Source organism: Paramacrobiotus metropolitanus, unplaced genomic scaffold (genome assembly GCF_019649055.1).
Source record: "Paramacrobiotus metropolitanus isolate TYO unplaced genomic scaffold, Prichtersi_v1.0 Parri_scaffold0000022, whole genome shotgun sequence".
NCBI lineage: Eukaryota > Metazoa > Tardigrada > Eutardigrada > Parachela > Macrobiotidae > Paramacrobiotus > Paramacrobiotus metropolitanus.
Genome location: NW_026570242.1, coordinates 1364125 through 1383288, shown reverse-complemented (window position 1 = coordinate 1383288; position 19164 = coordinate 1364125). Strand labels below are relative to the sequence as shown.

The 19164-nt window shown below is 41.8% G+C and overlaps 2 protein-coding genes across 12 annotated transcripts; one reads left to right on the top strand and one right to left on the bottom strand.

Moving 5' to 3' along the window:
• The first annotated feature begins 7476 nt into the window (after window positions 1-7476).
• LOC129586831 (uncharacterized) lies at window positions 7477-11617 on the top strand. 11 transcript variants are annotated; one of them, XR_008690221.1, is made up of 8 exons: window positions 7477-7781; window positions 7865-8017; window positions 8330-8458; window positions 9441-9593; window positions 9984-10145; window positions 10366-10609; window positions 10942-11027; window positions 11115-11617. XR_008690221.1 is itself a non-coding variant. In XM_055480286.1 (8 exons), the coding sequence occupies exons 1-8, from the start codon at window positions 7670-7672 to the stop codon at window positions 11178-11180; spliced, it is 1134 nt and encodes a 377-aa protein (XP_055336261.1). In that variant the 5' UTR covers window positions 7477-7669; the 3' UTR covers window positions 11181-11617. The 11 variants fall into 11 exon arrangements, 5 of the variants coding, with proteins under 5 accessions (XP_055336261.1, XP_055336260.1, XP_055336264.1 ...); XM_055480286.1 differs by having other exon boundaries at window positions 10334-10609; window positions 10945-11027; XM_055480285.1 differs by having other exon boundaries at window positions 10334-10609.
• Window positions 11618-12604: 987 nt separating this feature from the next.
• On the bottom strand, window positions 12605-14663 carry LOC129586708 (uncharacterized). The gene is made up of 4 exons (XM_055480061.1): window positions 14452-14663; window positions 14009-14173; window positions 13672-13851; window positions 12605-12972 (listed from the first exon to the last, which is right to left on the bottom strand). The coding sequence occupies exons 1-4, from the start codon at window positions 14495-14497 to the stop codon at window positions 12899-12901; spliced, it is 465 nt and encodes a 154-aa protein (XP_055336036.1). The 5' UTR covers window positions 14498-14663; the 3' UTR covers window positions 12605-12898.
• Between the last annotated feature and the right edge of the window lie 4501 nt (window positions 14664-19164).

Below are 19164 nucleotides of genomic sequence, written 5' to 3'. Positions count from 1 at the left end.
GAGCACCAGCGAACCGATTCAGTGTCTCCTTGTCATCCCAGTTTCCTGCCTCTTTGGCAAGCTCGAACATGTTGAGGAAGCCCTCAACACTGTCCTTACTGCCTTTAAACCTGGGGACGAATGAATTCTGGCTTTTTGTACTGGCTACTTTTGGTAACAACTGAGCAAGGCCTAGTGTATGTGCCTCCAATACTTGACTAATAAGACTGCCTACATCCAGTTGTGGGGTTACCACACTTGGACCTGTTTGGGATTTGCCTGTGGTATCATCTGGCTCAGTAACTGTGAAGTGGACATGGTCACGATGTTCTGGCTTACGGCGTCGAGGAGGGTTACGGTTAGTGGCGGCATCCCGTGGGATCTCCATCACTTCCGGTAACTCATCCCGACGTGGCTGTTGTCTCTGATTACGGGTGGTTGGTGGGGTAGGGGCTGGCTGACCAGAGGAAGGTTCCTCGATCAAGCATGCCTCGAGTTCCCCACATCTGCCTTTGTAATGATTATACCGATCTCGGTAATGATTCAGTTCTTCCTGAAGGATTTGCGCCTTTTGTGCTTCTGCCTGTATACGCTTTTGTGCCTCTTGTCGCACCTGCTGATGGGCATACTCAGCCCTTTCCTGTATTTGCTGCCTTTCCAGGTAAGACTCCTGGAGTGCCTTTTCAGTGTCGGCATGGGTCTGAGTAGTGCTGGCTTTATTATCGATGTGCATTTTCTGGAAGTTGATGACTTCCTCTTGGCGTTTGACGAGTCTAGCTAGTTCTTCGATTTTGGCTGCTGCGGAGTTTAACTGGCCTTTATCCTTAAAAGATTCGATTTTTGCCTTGGCCCACAACTCACGCAATCGGTGAACCTCCTGCTGTGGGTCGGGGTTTTCTTCTGGCTCTGGTGGGGTGTGGTATTCTGCCTGATCGGTTGATGGGGGAGATAGGTGGCTAGTTTCATGCTGAACTGCTGGGTTTTCTTCTGACTTTTCGTGCTCTTCCTCGGCCTGAGACATGTCACTGATTTCATGGTGATGATACTCGTCTCCAAGAATGGAGTCGGCATCATCTGCCTGGAAATCGTTCAACGGCTGCTGATTCACACCATCGGCGGCACGTCCTGGAGAACGAGCCATCTTGGTGCTTTTGGCGAATACTTGTTGCTGGCTTACACTTTCGAGGGTGTGATATGGGACGTTATGCCCACTTGCCTTCAGTTTTTGTGCCTTTGACCTTGACACGCGTTCTTGTGCCGGTATTTCTGGCTCACTTGACACACCTTCATTATCACTGGGATCTAGAGTTCGAACTGCCTTTCCTGGTGTTACTGATTTGCGAAAGAAGAAAATCATTTTTACTGGCGTGATAGGAACAATACTGTAATATTCAGAATTAAACTGCCTGATATCTGGGTGATTAAAACGAGAATTAAACGGTAATTCTGAAATGGCTGCAAATTCAAACGCAGCTAATCAAAGTTAACAGCGTTCCAAAATGCACGGTTTTGCTTGCCTGGATGCTGTCTGGCTATTGCGTAAGAGGATGTTTTCAAACGAGAGTTTGAAAATCTCCTCTCTACGCTGTGTCTCTGAGTGCAATGACTGTCAGTGGCTATTGTTCTCGAGCGAGCCGAGAACAAAAGCTGGCTTGCTGGCTTCGTTATCAGCGATTAAAATCTTCAACGCTGATCGGCGTATCCGGGTTGACGGTCTGGCTGGTTATGCGGTGCGTGTGCAAATATTCGAAAGATGGTAACCTTTCGAATAATCGCACTGAGATTTGGCTGGTAGAAACTGGCTTATTTCACAACAGAAAAGGTGCTGAATTTACTGGCTGCAAGAATCGTGTTTTTGCACACGACTCTCGATTTGGCTGGCTGTTAATCAGTGTACTTCACAGGCAGAAATACACTGAATTAATGGATGAAGTTTACTGAATTTAACTGGCTGAATTTTTACTAGTTGTGCTGATGAGATCTGACAAAAATCAGGGGAGGACTGACAACTGAGTTTTGGGAAGAATGCTGAAGCACGTAGCTGTGTATGCTGGCTTACACGAATTAAATGTGGTTTATCTGGCTTGATGGAAAATTTAAATTTACCAGACAGTATACAGGTGATCCCTGTCGTACTGATGGCTAGATTAGAATGAAAAGAAAATGAAAGTTGGTTTGCCTTGTTAACGGTCCTACTACTTCACGAGCCTTGAGCTGCTCCTCGCTGAACCTGGTGACCGGTTTTAGCGGTCTTTCGCGCACCAGGGGATGACGGACGTCTGTGATGACGCGCAGAATCCGGAGGGAAGGACACCACTCGCTGATCTTCCGTAAAACGTCACGTCTGCTACCATGCAATGTAGGCCGTGATCTACGTGAGGGCCTACTCCCTATATCTACACCGGAAATACGGGAGAAACGGGAAGAGGTAAATACTCGTATTTACTGGCTTCCCCTCACCATAAAAATCACCAAAAATATACAACATCAATCACACACTATGACACAGGGAGATCTGGCTGGCATGAAATCACATAATCTCCGACTGGCTGTGCAGACTGAATGAACAGTCTGTGCTGGCTATGCTGCAAAGTACTATGCCTGCAATGAGAATGGCTGATGTACGAGTTGTCATTGCACGTAGTGCATTGCACGAGTAAACTCGTACAAGCACATACGCTGCCGTGCTATGGCTCGCAATGCCGTATAACAGTGGGAATGGCTCTATACAATAGTACTGCCTGACGATATAGTGCTGGCTCACGCGTACACTCCCGATAGTACAAAGGCGTCCATAGCCTGACTATCCTGACGGAGTCTCTCTCACCGCATCGCAAACTTTCTTTTACCAAATTGTAGAACTGATAGTAAAACTGTAGAATAAAGTAATAAAAGTATTTATAAACTATAATTTATTGCTTAGTCACACCTAATTGACCACAGCGGATGGAAACGTTTTTGAATGCGGAGCGCCGACGCTGTGTTAGCGCACCGTTACCGCAGCTGTACGAAACATGCGTTCAAAAAGCACCATTTGTGGCACCGATTTGGCAAAACATCAGTGTAGTTCTATGTAATATTTTACTGAATGAAAAAATTGTATAAAATGTATTGTATATTGTATTTTGCGAACGAAACTCTACGATGTTGTGTACGGCAAAACTATGATTTTGAGTGTAGTTTTGAAGTCCTGATTGCTAAAAATTCTAGTAATTTTGTGGGTAAAAGTGTACGTGTTTAAAAATAGAACTATGCTAGATCCGTAGCAAAACTCACACCCTCAACTCATACTCACGCGCACCGATGGTTATAATCAATTGTTTAGAACAGTCTTGTGCGAGTGTGCATTACATTGCTGTTAGTATTGCTTGATTATGTACTTATTAATAAAACATCACGTATGTGTAGACACAATGTTGTTTTAGTTTCATCGAAAACGCACACCAGCTCAAGAGACACACAGGGCTGTATATAAACATCCCCATACTAGATATCTAACGTGCTTGCATAGATATCTTATATAACAAATGGGACTACACACTCGCCCCTTCGTAGTTGCGCTATGCGGATTGAAGTTTACACTGATGACCAACGTTTTAACGTAAATTCTGCTTTTTTTATTGTACTCGTACTTATTGTTAAAGTTGGAGCATAGACATCGTTGCTGTTCTTGGTCAAGTTTTCTTATTAGAACGAGGCGTGTATTTCTTATCGCTCTATGCTTGATGAAGGACCACTGGGGCTGGTCAAATGATTTTGGTAAAGTAGAAGACGAGATACCTCGCTTCAAAAGAGAGGTACCGAAGTCCAGACACAGACGATTAGTATTCGTATAACCGCTGTCTGTCATTGTTAAAGAACGCAGTCTTTTGAGTTATTAAACTAGTTTTGTTTATACTCTATCTGACAACCTAATATCTGAGAGACCACTGCTTTGTCTTTGTGGTAGTATAAATTCAAAATCTCTGCTGCTGCGTTCTAAGCATAGCATTACGCAAAATATCCAAAAAAAGCGTGTTTCAAAGCTACTATTACGGCGTTGTTTTGGGAAACGTCAATACAATTTTATGTAGTATTTTTTTGAATAAAAGTGCAAATTTTGATAAAAACTCCATGTTTTAACGTTGCTTTCGATGTATTACCTATACAGTTCAACAAGTCAGTACTTCCATTTTAGGTTGGACAAAAAACCTGTCTTCGTGGTTTTTTTCGAAGTTTTGATTGACGAAATTTGTATAATACTCTTATGAGAAAAAAATAGTACGTGTTTGAAAATGAAATTGTACGAAAGCCGCGGCACAGATCACAGCCACCAAGTAATACGCATACCCACCAGTGACTATGATTAATAGAACCTCGGCAATCACATACGTGTACATGCGTTACGTACCCTTCGAACGATTACATTACATTGCTGTTTGGATCGTTGTACGTCAATACAATTATAGTTACTTATTTGCACCGAGCGTAAAGTGCGAGACGCTGCAATTAATTCTTCGTCAAGTGATACACGACCCATAGCAGAGCATATATTTCAACAAGCAGAGTATGGCTGACATCACGAAGAGCGTACGTAACACTTTTCCAATTCCTGTGGTATCGGCGCTCACACTCGTGCAATAATATCGTTTTCGCAACCACCACTGCTTGTTAATATATGAACTCCTAGGTTAAAAGGGTAGCACTCGACTGGCCCCAGTGAATATATGCTTACATCACGGAAAGTGTACGGCTGCATTTCTTGTACCGTGTAGATACACTGAACGTGTGCTGGTGTGTGTGTGTGTGTGTGTGTGCGTGTGTGTGTGTGTGTGGGTGGGTGTGGGTGTACTGGTGTCAATTTTTCAGAAAAATTCCATAAATTTGCACAGTAAATGTAGATTTTTTCGAATATATTTGGGCAAGAAATGCGTAACAAACAGGTAATTTTAGATCTAAAATTAAAAGTCACTTTTTCATTAAAAAAACTACCTGTTTTTGTCGCTACTTGTATGCTATACCTATGAGAATTTCTTTTCGAAAACTCCACATTTTAACTTTGAAATACTCCGTTATCGGTACAGATTTTGAAGTTTTTAAATGAAAAACTTAGCAGTTTCATTATAAATTTAAAACTCCTTGAATTTGCTCTGCGAAAGTGCAATTTAAAGTAACACCACTAGCGGTATGAAAATAATTATTTTAATTACTAATGTCTACATGTAAATATGCGAACAACCTATGTGTCAAGGCACTAATGCTACCGGCTGTTCCCAGTGCGATATGTAACCTACAATGCGTTACGACTACATTGTTTGCTGTACATCTGGTACATACAGAGTGTTGTTTGCACTACCCATATATGTAAATACCTGGTACTGAATTTTAATAAATATGTACACAAAAATTATAAATATCCGATTTAAAAATAAATTACAGATCTATTTGATACCCCAACGTTTAGTAGCATAGTTTTACACTGCACTACAGTACGGATTCTACTGATATTACTGTCAGACATATACTGCTGGTTTGTGTGCGCTATATTTATGTCTTATATGTAAAACTTATCCGAAAAATAAGTTGATTCTGCCCCAAATTTTGATGACTGAACAGATTGCAGAAAAACAGTCGCTACCGGATGCTACCTGATTTCCACCAGTCAGCATGCTGTCCATATGAGCAGTACTCGTAAAACTGATACGTGTTGCGATAGTTGCATATACAATACATGCAGTACCTGTAAATGGCGGGTCGGTACTGTCGGTGTCGTGCTGTGCGAGGGCCAGTGCGTTCCGGGGATACGGTGCTGTGCGGTCCGGCGCGGTCCGGTGCAGTGCGTAAGTCTAATATTGTTTCATTGACGTTTCTACGCATACAGTAGCAGTAAATAATACAGTATATGGCTGGTTGTCTTCCCTATCTGCACGTTGTCTTGAGGTGCTGGGTCGGTGCGTTGTTTGTGCGGAGCGGTGCAGTATTTAAGTACAAGTATTGTTTTCTCTTGGCGCTCTTTGAGAGAAAGTCACACCGCCAGGAGATGTCAGATTCTTTCTGATTTCAATCGAAAATCTTGATGTCAGCGCGCTCTGTCTATATGCTGGGCCATCCTGTGCTTGAGCCGGTACTGTACGGAGGCAATGTGGTACGATGCGCGGTGTTGGACCCGGTGCGTTGCTGTGCTGGGTGCGGTGTTGTGCTGGGTCCGGTGCAGTGTGTAAGTACGAGTATTGTATTCTCTTGGCGCTTTCTGAGAAAAGTCATTAGATTCTTTCCGATTTCAATCCGAAAGCATACCGTTGGCGGCCTCTGTCTTTACGAGTACAGCACTAGTACAATATAAAATTGGTTCCGCGTAGTGGCAGTACAATGCATACAGAACATGGCTGCTTCGTCTACCCTACTTGTACGTTGGTGTGAGGTGCGGGAGGCGGTGCAGTGCTGTGAAGGTACAAGTACTGTTTTCTGAGATAATTCACTGTGGCTCATCGCCAATTACGTCACCACCGCCAGCTGTCACCGGTCAAATAGCTATGCGCGTGCTCACTGAAAGCGGGTACAACGTTTCAGTATACTCTTTTGTCTTTTCGCAAAACCGTGCAAAATGGCTGATACTTTATTATTAGAGTACATTGGCTACTGTAGTACAATGGATGCAGAAATGCATCTGGCGGATAACATTACACTTGTGTACCTCAACAAGTACGATCCTTTTGTCTTCCTCTAACCGGAAACCTTTGGCCAGAACAATGGCGTAGAGCTGACAAAGTTGGAGTTGGCGTAATTACTGCACTTGGAGGATGAACGTACACTGCATGCCACTAATGATACCGCCAATCGCTCACGTGTGGAGCAGAAAATCCCCCTTCTTGGAAAACTCAACACCGTTCTCACATTCCATCCGGGTCAGGGTGGAGACAGCGAGCGGACTTTGGAAATAACCCAAAGGAGAACACCATCAAGATACCGTTTCATGCACTGTTGTTGTTGTTGAGAGAATTTATGTTTACTGATTTTACAGTATTTGACTTGCCTATTGGCTCGCATGACACTACTGCGTGGGACACGGTTTTCGACAGTTTGTTGAATTCCGAATAAATAACAAAAAGAGGGTGGGGAAAAATAAACAAAAGAAAGGGGTAAAGCACGACTCGGTCGGTCTCAGTTCGGTCTCGGCCCGGTTCGGTTCGGCCCGGTTTGGTTCGGCCGGTCTCGGTTCAGTCTCGGCTCGGTCCGATCAGAGAGGGGCGTGTCTGACCAATCAGAGAAGGGGGCGCGTCTGACCAATCAGAGAAGGGGGCGTGTCTGACTAATCAGAGAGGGGGCGTGTCTGACCAATCAGAGAGGGGGCGTGTCTGCCCAATCAGAGTGTCTGCTATCTCAGCTGGTACACTACTTGAAATCAATAAATCTGACTTAGCAACGTAACAAACCAGCAAACTTTTCCTAATGACCTTTCGTAACAACCTTCCGTAACGGATACAGAGACATTTTTGCATTGGAGCTGAATTAAGAGGACCTTCGCTACGCTCCGGTCGATTAGTAAGTTCAGCACAGTACGTTTAGCAACAAAGCTACTGGCTTACGAAGTTTTACTAATTGATTTAATAATATGATTGTTCTGGCTCGTATGCTTGCAACAATAGTTTCTCCACGTGGTATTTATTTTTTAAATTTGCAATAAACTCAGTCGTCCGATTGTACTTCAGCTATGGCAGTAAATTTTGTATTATTTTTCATGCAACACCCACTTTTGTTTGAGGTGACAGTGGGCTGGAAATTTGCATTATTAGGAACACTGGTTTTTGCTACCATAGAAAGAGGTACAATGTGCTATCCTTTACTAGATAAGGAAATCGGTTGCTACCACACTACAAGGGCTACTGAAATCTTGTTTGATTGATAGGAACTTCTATCAAATGCTATGAATGCCAGTACGCGTTCGGAGAGGTTCCTGATTATCCCAGTCAAAACTTAAAAAACTGTCTTGACACCAGAATAAAAGATTGTGGGTCATCCACCAACCATTGTGCTTTTACAACTGTAGTGTATACAAAATGTAAGTGTGTAAACCGCAGTGACTTCGCAACCATGATGATTAGCGTTTCAGTTTGCAATTTTTTAAAGACACGTTGACAAGAATTTTTACCAAATAACCATTCTTTTCTTCTGTCTTGCTCATATGTAAAAGTTGTTTTGGAAATTGCTTGTTTGTTTTTTTAACCGTTTTATAGCATTTCGTTTTTTTAAAGCAAGGGGTTTCTGAATGTGCAGTTTTAAAACGCAGCCTCTTTTTGACAATGCTTGTTTTGAAACATTTGCAAGCCCGGTGTCTCGTGCAACTTTATTTACAAATGCTTGTAATTTGCAGCAAAACAGTATGAGGTGAACGTCCAGAAGTGTGGAAGTGGGACCTTAACTCCAAATAGCCTAAACTGTGCTCCCTTCATGGATAACTCGTTTGGAGACGGTGCTACTGCTACAGAGTGCAAATGCGCTGGTGATCTCTGCAACATCAATTACCTCATAACTAGTCCAATAAGTTGGACTTACAATTATTAAACATTTCTGCTTCAAGTTTACTTCATGTCGTAGCAATCTAGGCTATCCGGGTGTAAACCTATTGCTGCGTAATCCTTATATTGTATGTTAATCTGCTTTATTGAGTTACCATATCTGTAGCAACTCAACGTCTCCAAATTACAGTGGACTTCAAAATCGTCTTACGTCTTAGTAATTACAATACGCGCGCAGCCAGGCACTTTTCTGTACTCAAACAACCAAATTAATATTTTTGTAATTGCCATCGGCCTGCTGACATTTCCACTTGCATCTTGCGCATTTCCCAACGAAAACCATCGACCGACATCTCAAACGATTGAGGAAAAATTTTTAAGAATTTTGATACCAAAGAAGTTGTTTTTTTATGATATTTAAGAGAAAATTTTCTCGTAGACTTGGCGACTGAATCTCGTAGATCTGAATCCACGACTTGGTTTCAGTTTTCACACCGAAACCGTATGCTTTGTCTACGACAAGCTACAGTGGCTTGATTTTGTGTTAGATTTCATACGGAATGATCTTTTTGGAGCCGAAATTCTTGAAATTTTTCTCTCTTTCTTTTGAAATATTGCTTAATGGTTTTCACCGGAAACTACGCAAGGTGGTAGCGTTCATATTCTTGCGCGTCTCGTTTATTGGTCATTTGGTCATGGCCATTTATTTTTAGTCGTCATTCGGTCCAAGACCGAATGTAAGACTATTTTGACATCCACTGTATAAGTAGTGTAATGAACCTTCGCGCAGCAATCACATAGCTGAAAAATGAAAATACGTATTACTGTAACATACCCAAAGCCCTCTCGTTTTCTCTATCCTTGCGGTTGCATTTGATGATTGCTGGTTATGTTAGATTTCTCTCGCTTAGAAAGCGGAACTTAGCTCCCGAAACGCTATGTTGATATTTTGCATCATTGTGGTAGGAAAACCTGTTAAATGCTATGAATGCGCATACGCGTCTGGGGATGTTCCTGAAGCCTGGAATGACATAAAGACAAACTGTCTCAATAGCAAAACGACAGATTGCGACGCAACCACTAACCATTGCAAAAGTGCGACTGTAGCGTACACAACACGTAAGTGTATACTCCAGGACATCGCTTTAAGAACCGTAATGTCCTTTAAATTTTATGCAAATACCGGTATGCACAACCGCAACATAAATAATTGAGCGATAAGCTGTAGACCAGCAGAGTGAGTGAATAGTTAAGTGTATTTGAGATCACTGGGTCCTCGAATCTTTGGATTATTCTTTTCTTTTAGTTTTATGGCGTATCTAAATTGTCAACATCTGAATAAGTTGCTTATTCTTGCAAATATTTTTGGCTATTTTGCCGCTAAGGCTATTTTGCCGCAAACAGTGCGACAAAATAGCCACTTCGAATATTTTATAAAACGTCTTATTCTGAAATCTTTGAATGATTGCGTGGCGTTTGTGTTGACTGCACTTAGTTTAAAAATTCCAGCAAAAGAATTCCAGATTAACAGCCAAGGTTGTGGACGAGCGAATTTAACTCGAGATGACATGAAGTGTGTTCCATTAATCAAAAACCGTGAAAGTGGAAATGCTACATCGTGCAGCTGCATTGGTGACCTATGCAACTTAATTATAATACCAAGTTCAACTGGTACGGTTTAAGCCTTTTTTTATTAATTTTTGCAAATTCGCATCGCTACTCTAGTGGTGCTAACGTCATAATGTAACTGCCTGGGTTTAAACCGGCTGTCGTCAAGTTGAAATTTATTATGCTCGATAACGGGCATTATCATATTACGCTATGAGTATGAAGTATGAATTTGCGCTTCAATAACGCGGAGCCGTATGGACGCCACGCGTATCCTCGACAGACAACCCGGAAACATCGACTTTATTGGCGATGTTGCCGCCACACCAAAAACCACCAATTGTCGAAGCGGAATCTGCAGCCAGTGCATTATGAGTGCAGCTGTGCTGCAGATCCGTCAAAACAGCTGGAAATCTGCGGAGTGGAAATCTCCAAGAAACAGCGAATAGCAGAAGTGAGGGATGAGTCATGGCCATACGTAAGCCCGCCCTTACACTTCGCACCTTATAAAAAAAACGCGAAGCTTAGTAAGTACTGTACTGTATTTTGAAATTCGGTTTCGGGGTACGTTCCAATCCAAGCCTCCCCCCTCACTCCTGAACATGTGCGATCGCTATCGTGCATTTAAAAAATATGTATTTTAATTTTAGCCTTGTTTCTTTGAGCCTTTTTCGAATATCTAAAGATCTAAAAATCTTAGAAATATTAATTTTTATAAGGAAATATCTTTGAAGTACAGATAGGTGCTGCAGACGATCTTTGCGGCAGTTCCCGAAAATTTGGTTATTTGATTCTACAGCTCCATTGTGCACTCTCCTAAGTAGAATACAATATTAACAATTTTTGCTTGGTCACTTAGCAGTTACAGACAACACCACTACAAGCAACCTTATAACAGAAACGATGAATGCAGCGACGGTACCCCTACTGAGCACCATGTTTGTGGTAGGTTAGCATTTTGCAATCTGAGTAGGAGCCGTTATGCACATCAGCGTTTTCAGTGCAAATTAACTGTGTTTCTGATTGCTACAGCCGGTTTTCTGCCTGATTCACTATGGTCCAAAAACTGGTATTCAACATTTTCGCTTCTCTTGCTGAGTATGCGGGATGCGGGTTGATGTGGCCGTGGGTGGCAAGCGGGTACGAACCCAATGGTCTTGAATTCCTGAAAGATATTTTCCTTTCCTTCATTTTTCAACCTGTTTCCGGCTTCCTTGCCACGGTGATTCTTCGTGTTGCCGACTCAGGCGACTAGCAAGTTTCGCACTTTTTCTTGTGAAGGACGTTTTTACTGAACAAACATGGAGTAGACTGGTCAATTTCTTTCTTTCTTTCGCGATTAACGTTATAACTGTTTTACAATAGCATCTTTTAAATTCCTTCTGTGTTGTCCACAACGATTGTGTTGACTGTTAAGGACCGTTATCGGAATTATACTGGTCTTCTTAGAATGTAATCTGGTGCATTTCAGAAGCGGCTTCCCGATTTCTCTAAATTTTCGCCTAATAAAGAGATGGTCCGCAAACTGCCGATGAAACTACAATTATAATTCTATAAACTGTAATAAACCCAGCCTGCAGGGCTTAACAATATTTAGTTCGGCATTTAAAGCATTGAAGAATTAAGTAGTACTCTAGTGCTGGACAAGCTTGTACTCAAATACAGGAACGACGAAATACTCAAATTCACGGGCAACGCCAATTTCATAGTATGGCGCGCCACACCACATTATTATGCTGGACATGCATTTGGCATGACTGATGCATGCCAAATATTGATTTAAATTATAAACTATCGATATAAACTGTAAGTATTAACTCTTCTCCTTTAAAATTATCTGAATCTTAATAGGAGGGAAATTTTTCACTGTTGTAGACGCGGTATTGCAGTTTCTTGTTGTTTCACTTGGATATGGGGAAGGTGCTTTCTGAGGCGTGAAATTTTTAGTGTCTCTTGAGCAGGATTTGACAAAACTTGGGTTGCCGAACATTAATGGTCTCATCGAAATGAGCAAAAGCGGAAATTAGTCTGCAATTACCTTGTTGGCCAAAAACCGAGAACTGTGTTGGCGTTGTTTTTCCAATTAGGCCTATAAATTTTTATCGATGAGGCAGGCTTACATGGTCGGAGTACTATTAAAAAAACAAGTGGGGGCGCATTGTAGAAGGGCTAGGGAAAGCTGATATGGTAGAGGTCCTCCGCCGTATAAGCACTAGAGGAGGCTAGTTTGGGATGAGGCTTCCAATGTGAAAAAGGCCGGTGTCCCGGGTCCACCTCGCATCGCACTGAAGACCCAACAGCACAGCCGAATACAATGAACAAAACAGCCGAATACAATGTCAAGTTGCTATGCTTATTTATGTAACAATATGGCTTGCGGGAAATAGCTGACGCCCCGAGGATAGAAGTTTAAGAAAGCTCCTGCAGTTTGTTCTAGTCTTGCTGGTGCGTCTGTTTTTACCAGTGTGTTTCTTGATAAATGTTTTCGCCACCACCAAACAAAAGCTTTTTGGTTTAGCAGATCAAAGGAATTCTTCATATCCGAATGCAAACCCAAACCTTTTTGAACCTCCAAACGTTTCGATCATCCTAAAGTCGCCGCTGACAAAAGAGTAAAGTGATATAAAAGAAAATAAAAAAAGCAGAAAAGACCAATTCACCGAAGGTATAGCAAAAACCATAAATTCACCGATAACAATTGACCGAATACTTTGAAATACCAGTGTCTAGCGCCAAAAGAGCCGAATAGTTCTAGTTTAGTAGGAGTTCTCGTAAGTCAGTGGGTAAGCACAACCCGCATTTTCGCTTTCCGCTGGTCATTTATTTCTCCAGTATTTGAAAGAATGGATTGCAGAACATGCCCAGATCAGTAACTGCTGCGGAACATTTGCTGCAACAAAAAGAACAGCATAAGCGGATCTTATTAAATATTTGATAGATAAAAACGACCATAATGCAGCCAGATTGTTCTGCTTTATACGCGCGCAGCGATAACGCGTTCGTGCTATTTAACGGACTTGGTATGCAGTATCCATAACGGGAAGGGTTCAACTCTAGAATTTTATACCTACCCAGGCTGACAAATAACAAAAACAGCGGCAACTATTTTAACTCCGAAAGTCTCCGATTACAGATGCACTATCTAGTATCTTAATCTACCCGATTCTACCGTATACGAGGAGGGAACAAGCATCCTCGGTAGCGCGATAGAATAGTCAAGGCTCTTTGAGCACTGTGCGTCCAATGTGCGACAGCAGGGTTCACTTAACAGCCAACCGTGGAATGTTGCCCATCTGCGTGCACCTCACCGTCAACCGTGGTTGAGTGCCCTGATTGACAGTGGCCAAGTTAAACGTGGATTGCCAGCCTTCCGTGGTTGACTGTTAAACCAGATTTGGAGCCACACGTGTTCAAAGAGTCTTGACTATTCGAACGCGCTACCGAAGAATAAGATGCTTGTTTCCTCCTCGTATATCTGTATTAGGACGGATCTGCTTTAATTTACGTGCATTTATCTGCCCAGTTATACCATTTAGAGAGTTGTGATACTGAGTGGCTGAAAATGCATGACCTTTGCCAAAGTGCTTACCCACTAATTTCCATGCAGGATTGCAGTTGTCTCCAGCGCAATAGCACTTCAGTGTTCTAGTTTTTGTATTCCTGCTGCTGTTTGCTGGGTAAGACATATAATCGTACTCGTCCGCACATGTTAGATCGTCAAGTCCTCGTCCGTCACCGCAGTGCTGGTAATTTTTTTCCCATGAATTGGCTACAGCCGTTTGTTGAATAAAAAGATATTGACATTATTCATTATTGTTATGCAGCATGCTGATAGTTAAGTGGAAACTTTGATGAACCAGACAGTGACGATTTTGAGATACTTAACCTTTGTAATGTATTCTCAGGGACGATTTTGCGGTACTTACGTTTGTAATATATTTCGGTTCCGCGAACGCAGTTTTTGACTTCCTGTGGGCAATCCGTAGATTTGGTAGACAAACATTTAGCAGTCCATGTGCTGTCCGAGACGCGTAAGTTTCCCGGATTAGTTCCCGAAAACTCTTCACACTCATAGCATTTTATCGCGTTCACTAGCGCAAAGATACAGAAACATTATTCATCAAAATACCACAACAAGCAAAAGAATTTCGAAATTAACAAACGTTACGAACACTTAGTAGTAAAGTACAAAACTAATTATTTTTGTAACACAAACTGCCAAATGCTTTACCAATGTTTGTGCAACCGCACACGGCATCAGTTTGGTGTTACGGGCCTAAGTTAGCAAACTTTTGCCTTGAGTGCCTTTTACAGGTATGCAAGTGTTTAAGGGCGGTCTGTAAACAGGTGCCGATATAGTCCCACTCACCTGTATAAAGCGAGGACGAAAGTAGCGCGGCCAGCAAAAACCACATGATGCTTCGTTGTCACTTTGCAGTCCAAAAACTTTTGATTCTGATCAGAATATGTGAAAATTTTTTTGAAAGCCAAGTCAGTCGATATTGTCGTTTAGAGTCTGCACTGCACGCTAAAACAACTACAAAAACTAATTCCGGTCAGTTTTTTTTCGTACGAGTATCTTAAGCGATATGTATCGCTAGGCGACAGAGGGTTTGAGTTAATGTATAAATAAAACAACAACATGTGACATACAATACGCTAGCAAGTAGCATGCACACGCACTATTTTTCTGTAGGAATACTACAGCTGAAGTCTGTAAGAACTCTTTAATGGTTTCAATGAAGAGTTATAACAATATTCCTGTGCTTCACCGGAAAGAGCGAAAATGAAAAAATTCGCAAATTCAAAATTTCATGTGACAGTCAGTTCACAATACAAACAATGTGTAAGTTCTGTTAAAAAAGAATCCGGTACATGAGCAAATGGAAAGAGTAAGAAACCAAATCCGAGCTTTTTACCGGAAATGCAGCCAATCTACGAATAGATATCAAAATTACTTAATCAGTATACTCGTATGGATTATCAAAAACAGTTCTCAACACTTAAAAAAAGTGTAGTCATATTGCAGTAATCGCACACTCACTCGAAAACAAGTGCACCGTTAACTTAAACATATACGAATTAAAACCAAGAAAAGAGAAAGCGCTTACAGGAACGCAGACACAAACTAGAACGTTCCTTTTTTGTGCAACAAATGTTTAATTGCTTCACAAAAAAAAGTAGGCGCCATTCAACAGGGCCGTTGCTGTTTGGCAACGATAACCCACAACAATGCGTATTTGACGACAACAACAATTGACGAAAGTGATCATGCATTAAGAAGAAATACTACTAGTATACTACTACTACTACTACTACTACTGCAGTCGCAGTGCTGTTTCGCCCATCATTGGGCTTGGATGAATAAACGCACCATCCGCGACGTCCTGCCGTACCGCTTCCATCTGTCACCTGTGAACCAAACGGAACTCCCCAAGGATCGTTTGTGGTGCGATATGGCAAAGTCCGTGCACCTCTCCGATACCCCAATTCTCTGGGAGGCGATATTATGTAGCACGGGTTTTCCTGCCAATTCCTACTAAAAAAGCATCAAAAGCATCGATGCACCAAAAATACCAAAGAAGGGCCAAAAGCACGGCCGCACTAAGCCATGTTTCAAAGATCACAAAGCAATTCAAGGGCACCGCACAAAAATGATAAAGCGAAATTGGTGGTGAACGACGCCTTATAAGCGTCGGAACAGCGGACTGGGTGGGCCAGTGGCGCCACAGCTGCAAGTTTCCGCGGCACTTATATGCACCGGACTTCCGGATGGCGGTTGTTAACACCAAAATGTTAGTGAGGGTGTTGCTATGAACTTAATTAAGTAAGTAATGCTATTGCTACAACTATACTGGGCGGAGCAACGGGAGAATATGGAGACAAATTGCCGCATTTTAGGAAACCGGCTCTGGAATGCATGAAACTGCCGACGGGATGGCATTTCTGCAATAATATTAATAATTAATTAAAATTAACCTAACTAATTATGCAGTTAATTAAAAGTTCACGTTAACAAAATCGCTTTATAGCGTAAATTATACTTCTCGCGCTCCGATTCCGTTTAGTGCAAAATGTTCACACGAAATTTTCGCCTACGATTACAGGTTAGCTTAAATGTAGTAATCTTTCCACGTTAGCCTAAATATAGTAATTAAAAATATAGTATTTGCTTAAATATAGTAATGTTTGTTAGCTCAAATATAGTGACCTCACTTAGATTTGCTGATTTGCAGCTTACCCGGCTAGAGTGACACCCGGAGCGGCCTGCGGCGGACCAGTCGCGCGATCCCTTAAGGAAAGCAAAAATCGTCGGACGTTATCGATGGGAAACCGTTTACGGTAGATAAAAATCTCTATAAGATCTACCTAAACGAGCTGAACAGCGTGGATCAGATTGTTTGATTATCACATAATCAGTCACCGCTGGATGTGCAACAAATGTCATTAACAGAGCAACTCGAAATAGTCATTCGGTTCGAAGGTGGAGACATAAAAGATTTGTTTGGTTCATCGTGCATACACATTTTCTTATTATGTACAACAAGTAGACTAAAACAACTTCAAGCGGCAGTTGTGCTGGGGGACACCTGATTTTCCGTAATGCACGTAGGATGGGAAACTAGAGGTCGCTGCGAAGTACCAGAAATGCAATGAAATTTTGAAAATTGTTTCTTAGCGGGAATTAGTTTACTCCAGGGGAAAATATATTATGAATACAACAAAAACAAGTGCGTACTTTTGCGGCAAAGGTGAAGCCATACGCCAGTCATTATCATCCAGCTCGACAGCGGAGACATGTTGCTTGCACTTGCAAATAATCACTACTGACAAATTCAGTCAATTGCGATATTACGTGATTACAGGTGTGCGCTGGTAGCAAGTGCTAAGACTATTTGCATCCCAGTTATTGGACTGGCTTCACAAAGCGTAACGAGGCTCTTCACTCAGTACCTTAGCAGTTAGCACGAAGAACTTTCTGACTTTTTCTGTCGCTAAGTTACCATCAACTGTCGTAGCCATCAACTGTCATTCAAGCATCAACTTATGTCAAGCATCAGCTGTATGTTTATGCAACAACAACAACAACAACAACAACTTAGGTACTACGTAATTACAGTATTATGTATAACGGTAATACGAATGGTTCGTACAGTTACTGTAAGTGTGTGGCACTAACAGAAAAGCGATTAATTTAGGCCGCGTTACTCCAACCTTCAAACGTAAGGGTTGATGCTGTACCACAGATTAACACTTAACAGTAACTGCAGTCTGCATTATCTAGAATACTAAAATGGGTCAAACAGAGTGTGCAAGTAACTCTTCCAGAACTGTTAAAACACATCTCAGAATCATTTCAAATTTCAAAACAAGCAAAGTAAGCATCAACCGCAATAATACTTTCTTTTGTGTTATCTCGTGTGCTTCCAGCTGATCCACCGAAAACATGAAAACGATATACCCGGTACATTCGGCATGCTAGCTTTTACTCTGCCGTACAGGTCCACCGGTGCACGGGCTGTCCGAGCTATCCTCACAATCCGTGCACACACTTCCGCCGCCTCATCGTTGTTCACCAAAACGGAATTTTACGAAGTAAATTTTTTTTTTTTGAGAAATCGCAGATCACCAAATCTGCGCTTCGTAATTACCTCAAATGACACCACATGCATGCCACGAAGACCCAAGTATTACTACGGGACTGTTACACGTGCCGAGGTGCTGTTACACGCGTCTTCAAGGAAAGATCAGAGCACCGTAACGTTTCCTTGAGCACTTTTAGTCGGCAGGGCACCACACCGCGAGACAATTGGTCGCAAGGCCAAATTGAAGCAAAAACATACCATCTATCAGACAAACCAAGAGTAGTTTATTACGCCTCTTACTACAGTACATCCAAAAAAACGAATTTAAACTAAGAAAAACCGCATTATCGTCTTCTGATTCAAACACATCGGAAGCAGATTCGCTGTCACTACTTTTGATTTCCAACGATCTTCCACCGGGTCTGTGATTAGGTCCTCAGCCGTCAAACTGATAATTCTTAGACGGCGTCACGGGCAACACTGTAACCGCCTTGTAATGGAAATGCCCCTATTCAGGGGCGTCACAGGTCTGGCAAAATGGGGGTGTCAAATTTTGACAGGGGGGCAAACTTAATATGAAAAATCAAAAAAATTGACGGGGGGCAAACGGTTTTCTGAAGTCAAAGTAATTTGACAGGGGTGTCAAATGACAATTTTTTAAATTGAACAGAATATTGATTTTTTGAGGCGAGGTTTACCCGAAAAAAATTGCAAATCTACCGGTTATGCTTAAGAATTTCTCTTATTAATGAATAAATTCAAAGCGCAGTGATGTTACATGTCACCGCCCGGCGCCCCAGCACCACATGTCATTTGAAACTTTTCAGGCTAGTGGTAGAAATTTATAAGAAATTAGATAACAGAGACCTAATACACAAGTACCGTTAGATAACACAACATGTATCGTTTAAAGTGTAACAGACTATGATTTTCAGTAATGAGATTATCAGTGGACAGTGTTAGTGTGTATGAATAGTAATTGAAATTTTGAAATTTGTGAATTGTGAGCACACAATAACGTGCTTTTGAAGTTTGAAAATCTCAAAATTGTACTGTACATTTTAGTTTTTTTGGTACAGAAATGCATTAAACATTAAAGTGACTAAATGTTCACGAGAAATCGACTTAAATCTGTCCTGTCTTGTGATTGTTTACTGCTCAATAAGGCCTCGTCCCGCATTCGCAGCGAAGATTGTTGCGATACAGCAACTCCACCTCGCGAGGTGGCTTCGCGTACCGTATCTGAAGGAGTGGCCACTGGATACAGCTACCTCGTGCGGTTGAGCAACCGTACCATAACGAGATTGCTTCGAATTCGAGACGACGCCTAAAAGTTTTTGATTCAGTAGATTTGAGCACGGTTGTTTCCTAGTCGTACTGTAAATTTGTAAATTTCTTATCGTAATTTAGAAAATTAAATAGCAGCAGCTCATGCAAAATGATTTGACAGGGGAGTCAAAACTTGACAGGGGGGCAACTGGCTTCCAGAACCTCTA

Bases quoted from the DNA above. Each gene is read 5' to 3' on its own strand.
- LOC129586831 (XM_055480285.1), top strand. From the start codon at position 7,670: ATGGCAGTAAATTTTGTATTATTTTTCATGCAACACCCACTTTTGTTT. The intron at 8,459-9,440 runs GTGATCTCTGCA...TCATTGTGGTAG, and splicing joins TACAGAGTGCAAATGCGCTG to GAAAACCTGTTAAATGCTAT. The intron at 10,610-10,941 runs GTAAGTACTGTA...TTGGTCACTTAG, and splicing joins TAAAAAAAACGCGAAGCTTA to CAGTTACAGACAACACCACT.
- LOC129586708 (XM_055480061.1), bottom strand. From the start codon at position 14,497: ATGTGGTTTTTGCTGGCCGCGCTACTTTCGTCCTCGCTTTATACAG. The intron at 14,174-14,451 runs GTGAGTGGGACT...TCTTTGCGCTAG, and splicing joins TTCGTCCTCGCTTTATACAG to TGAACGCGATAAAATGCTAT. The intron at 12,973-13,671 runs GTAAGCACTTTG...TTTTTGTTGCAG, and splicing joins TCCTGCATGGAAATTAGTGG to CAAATGTTCCGCAGCAGTTA.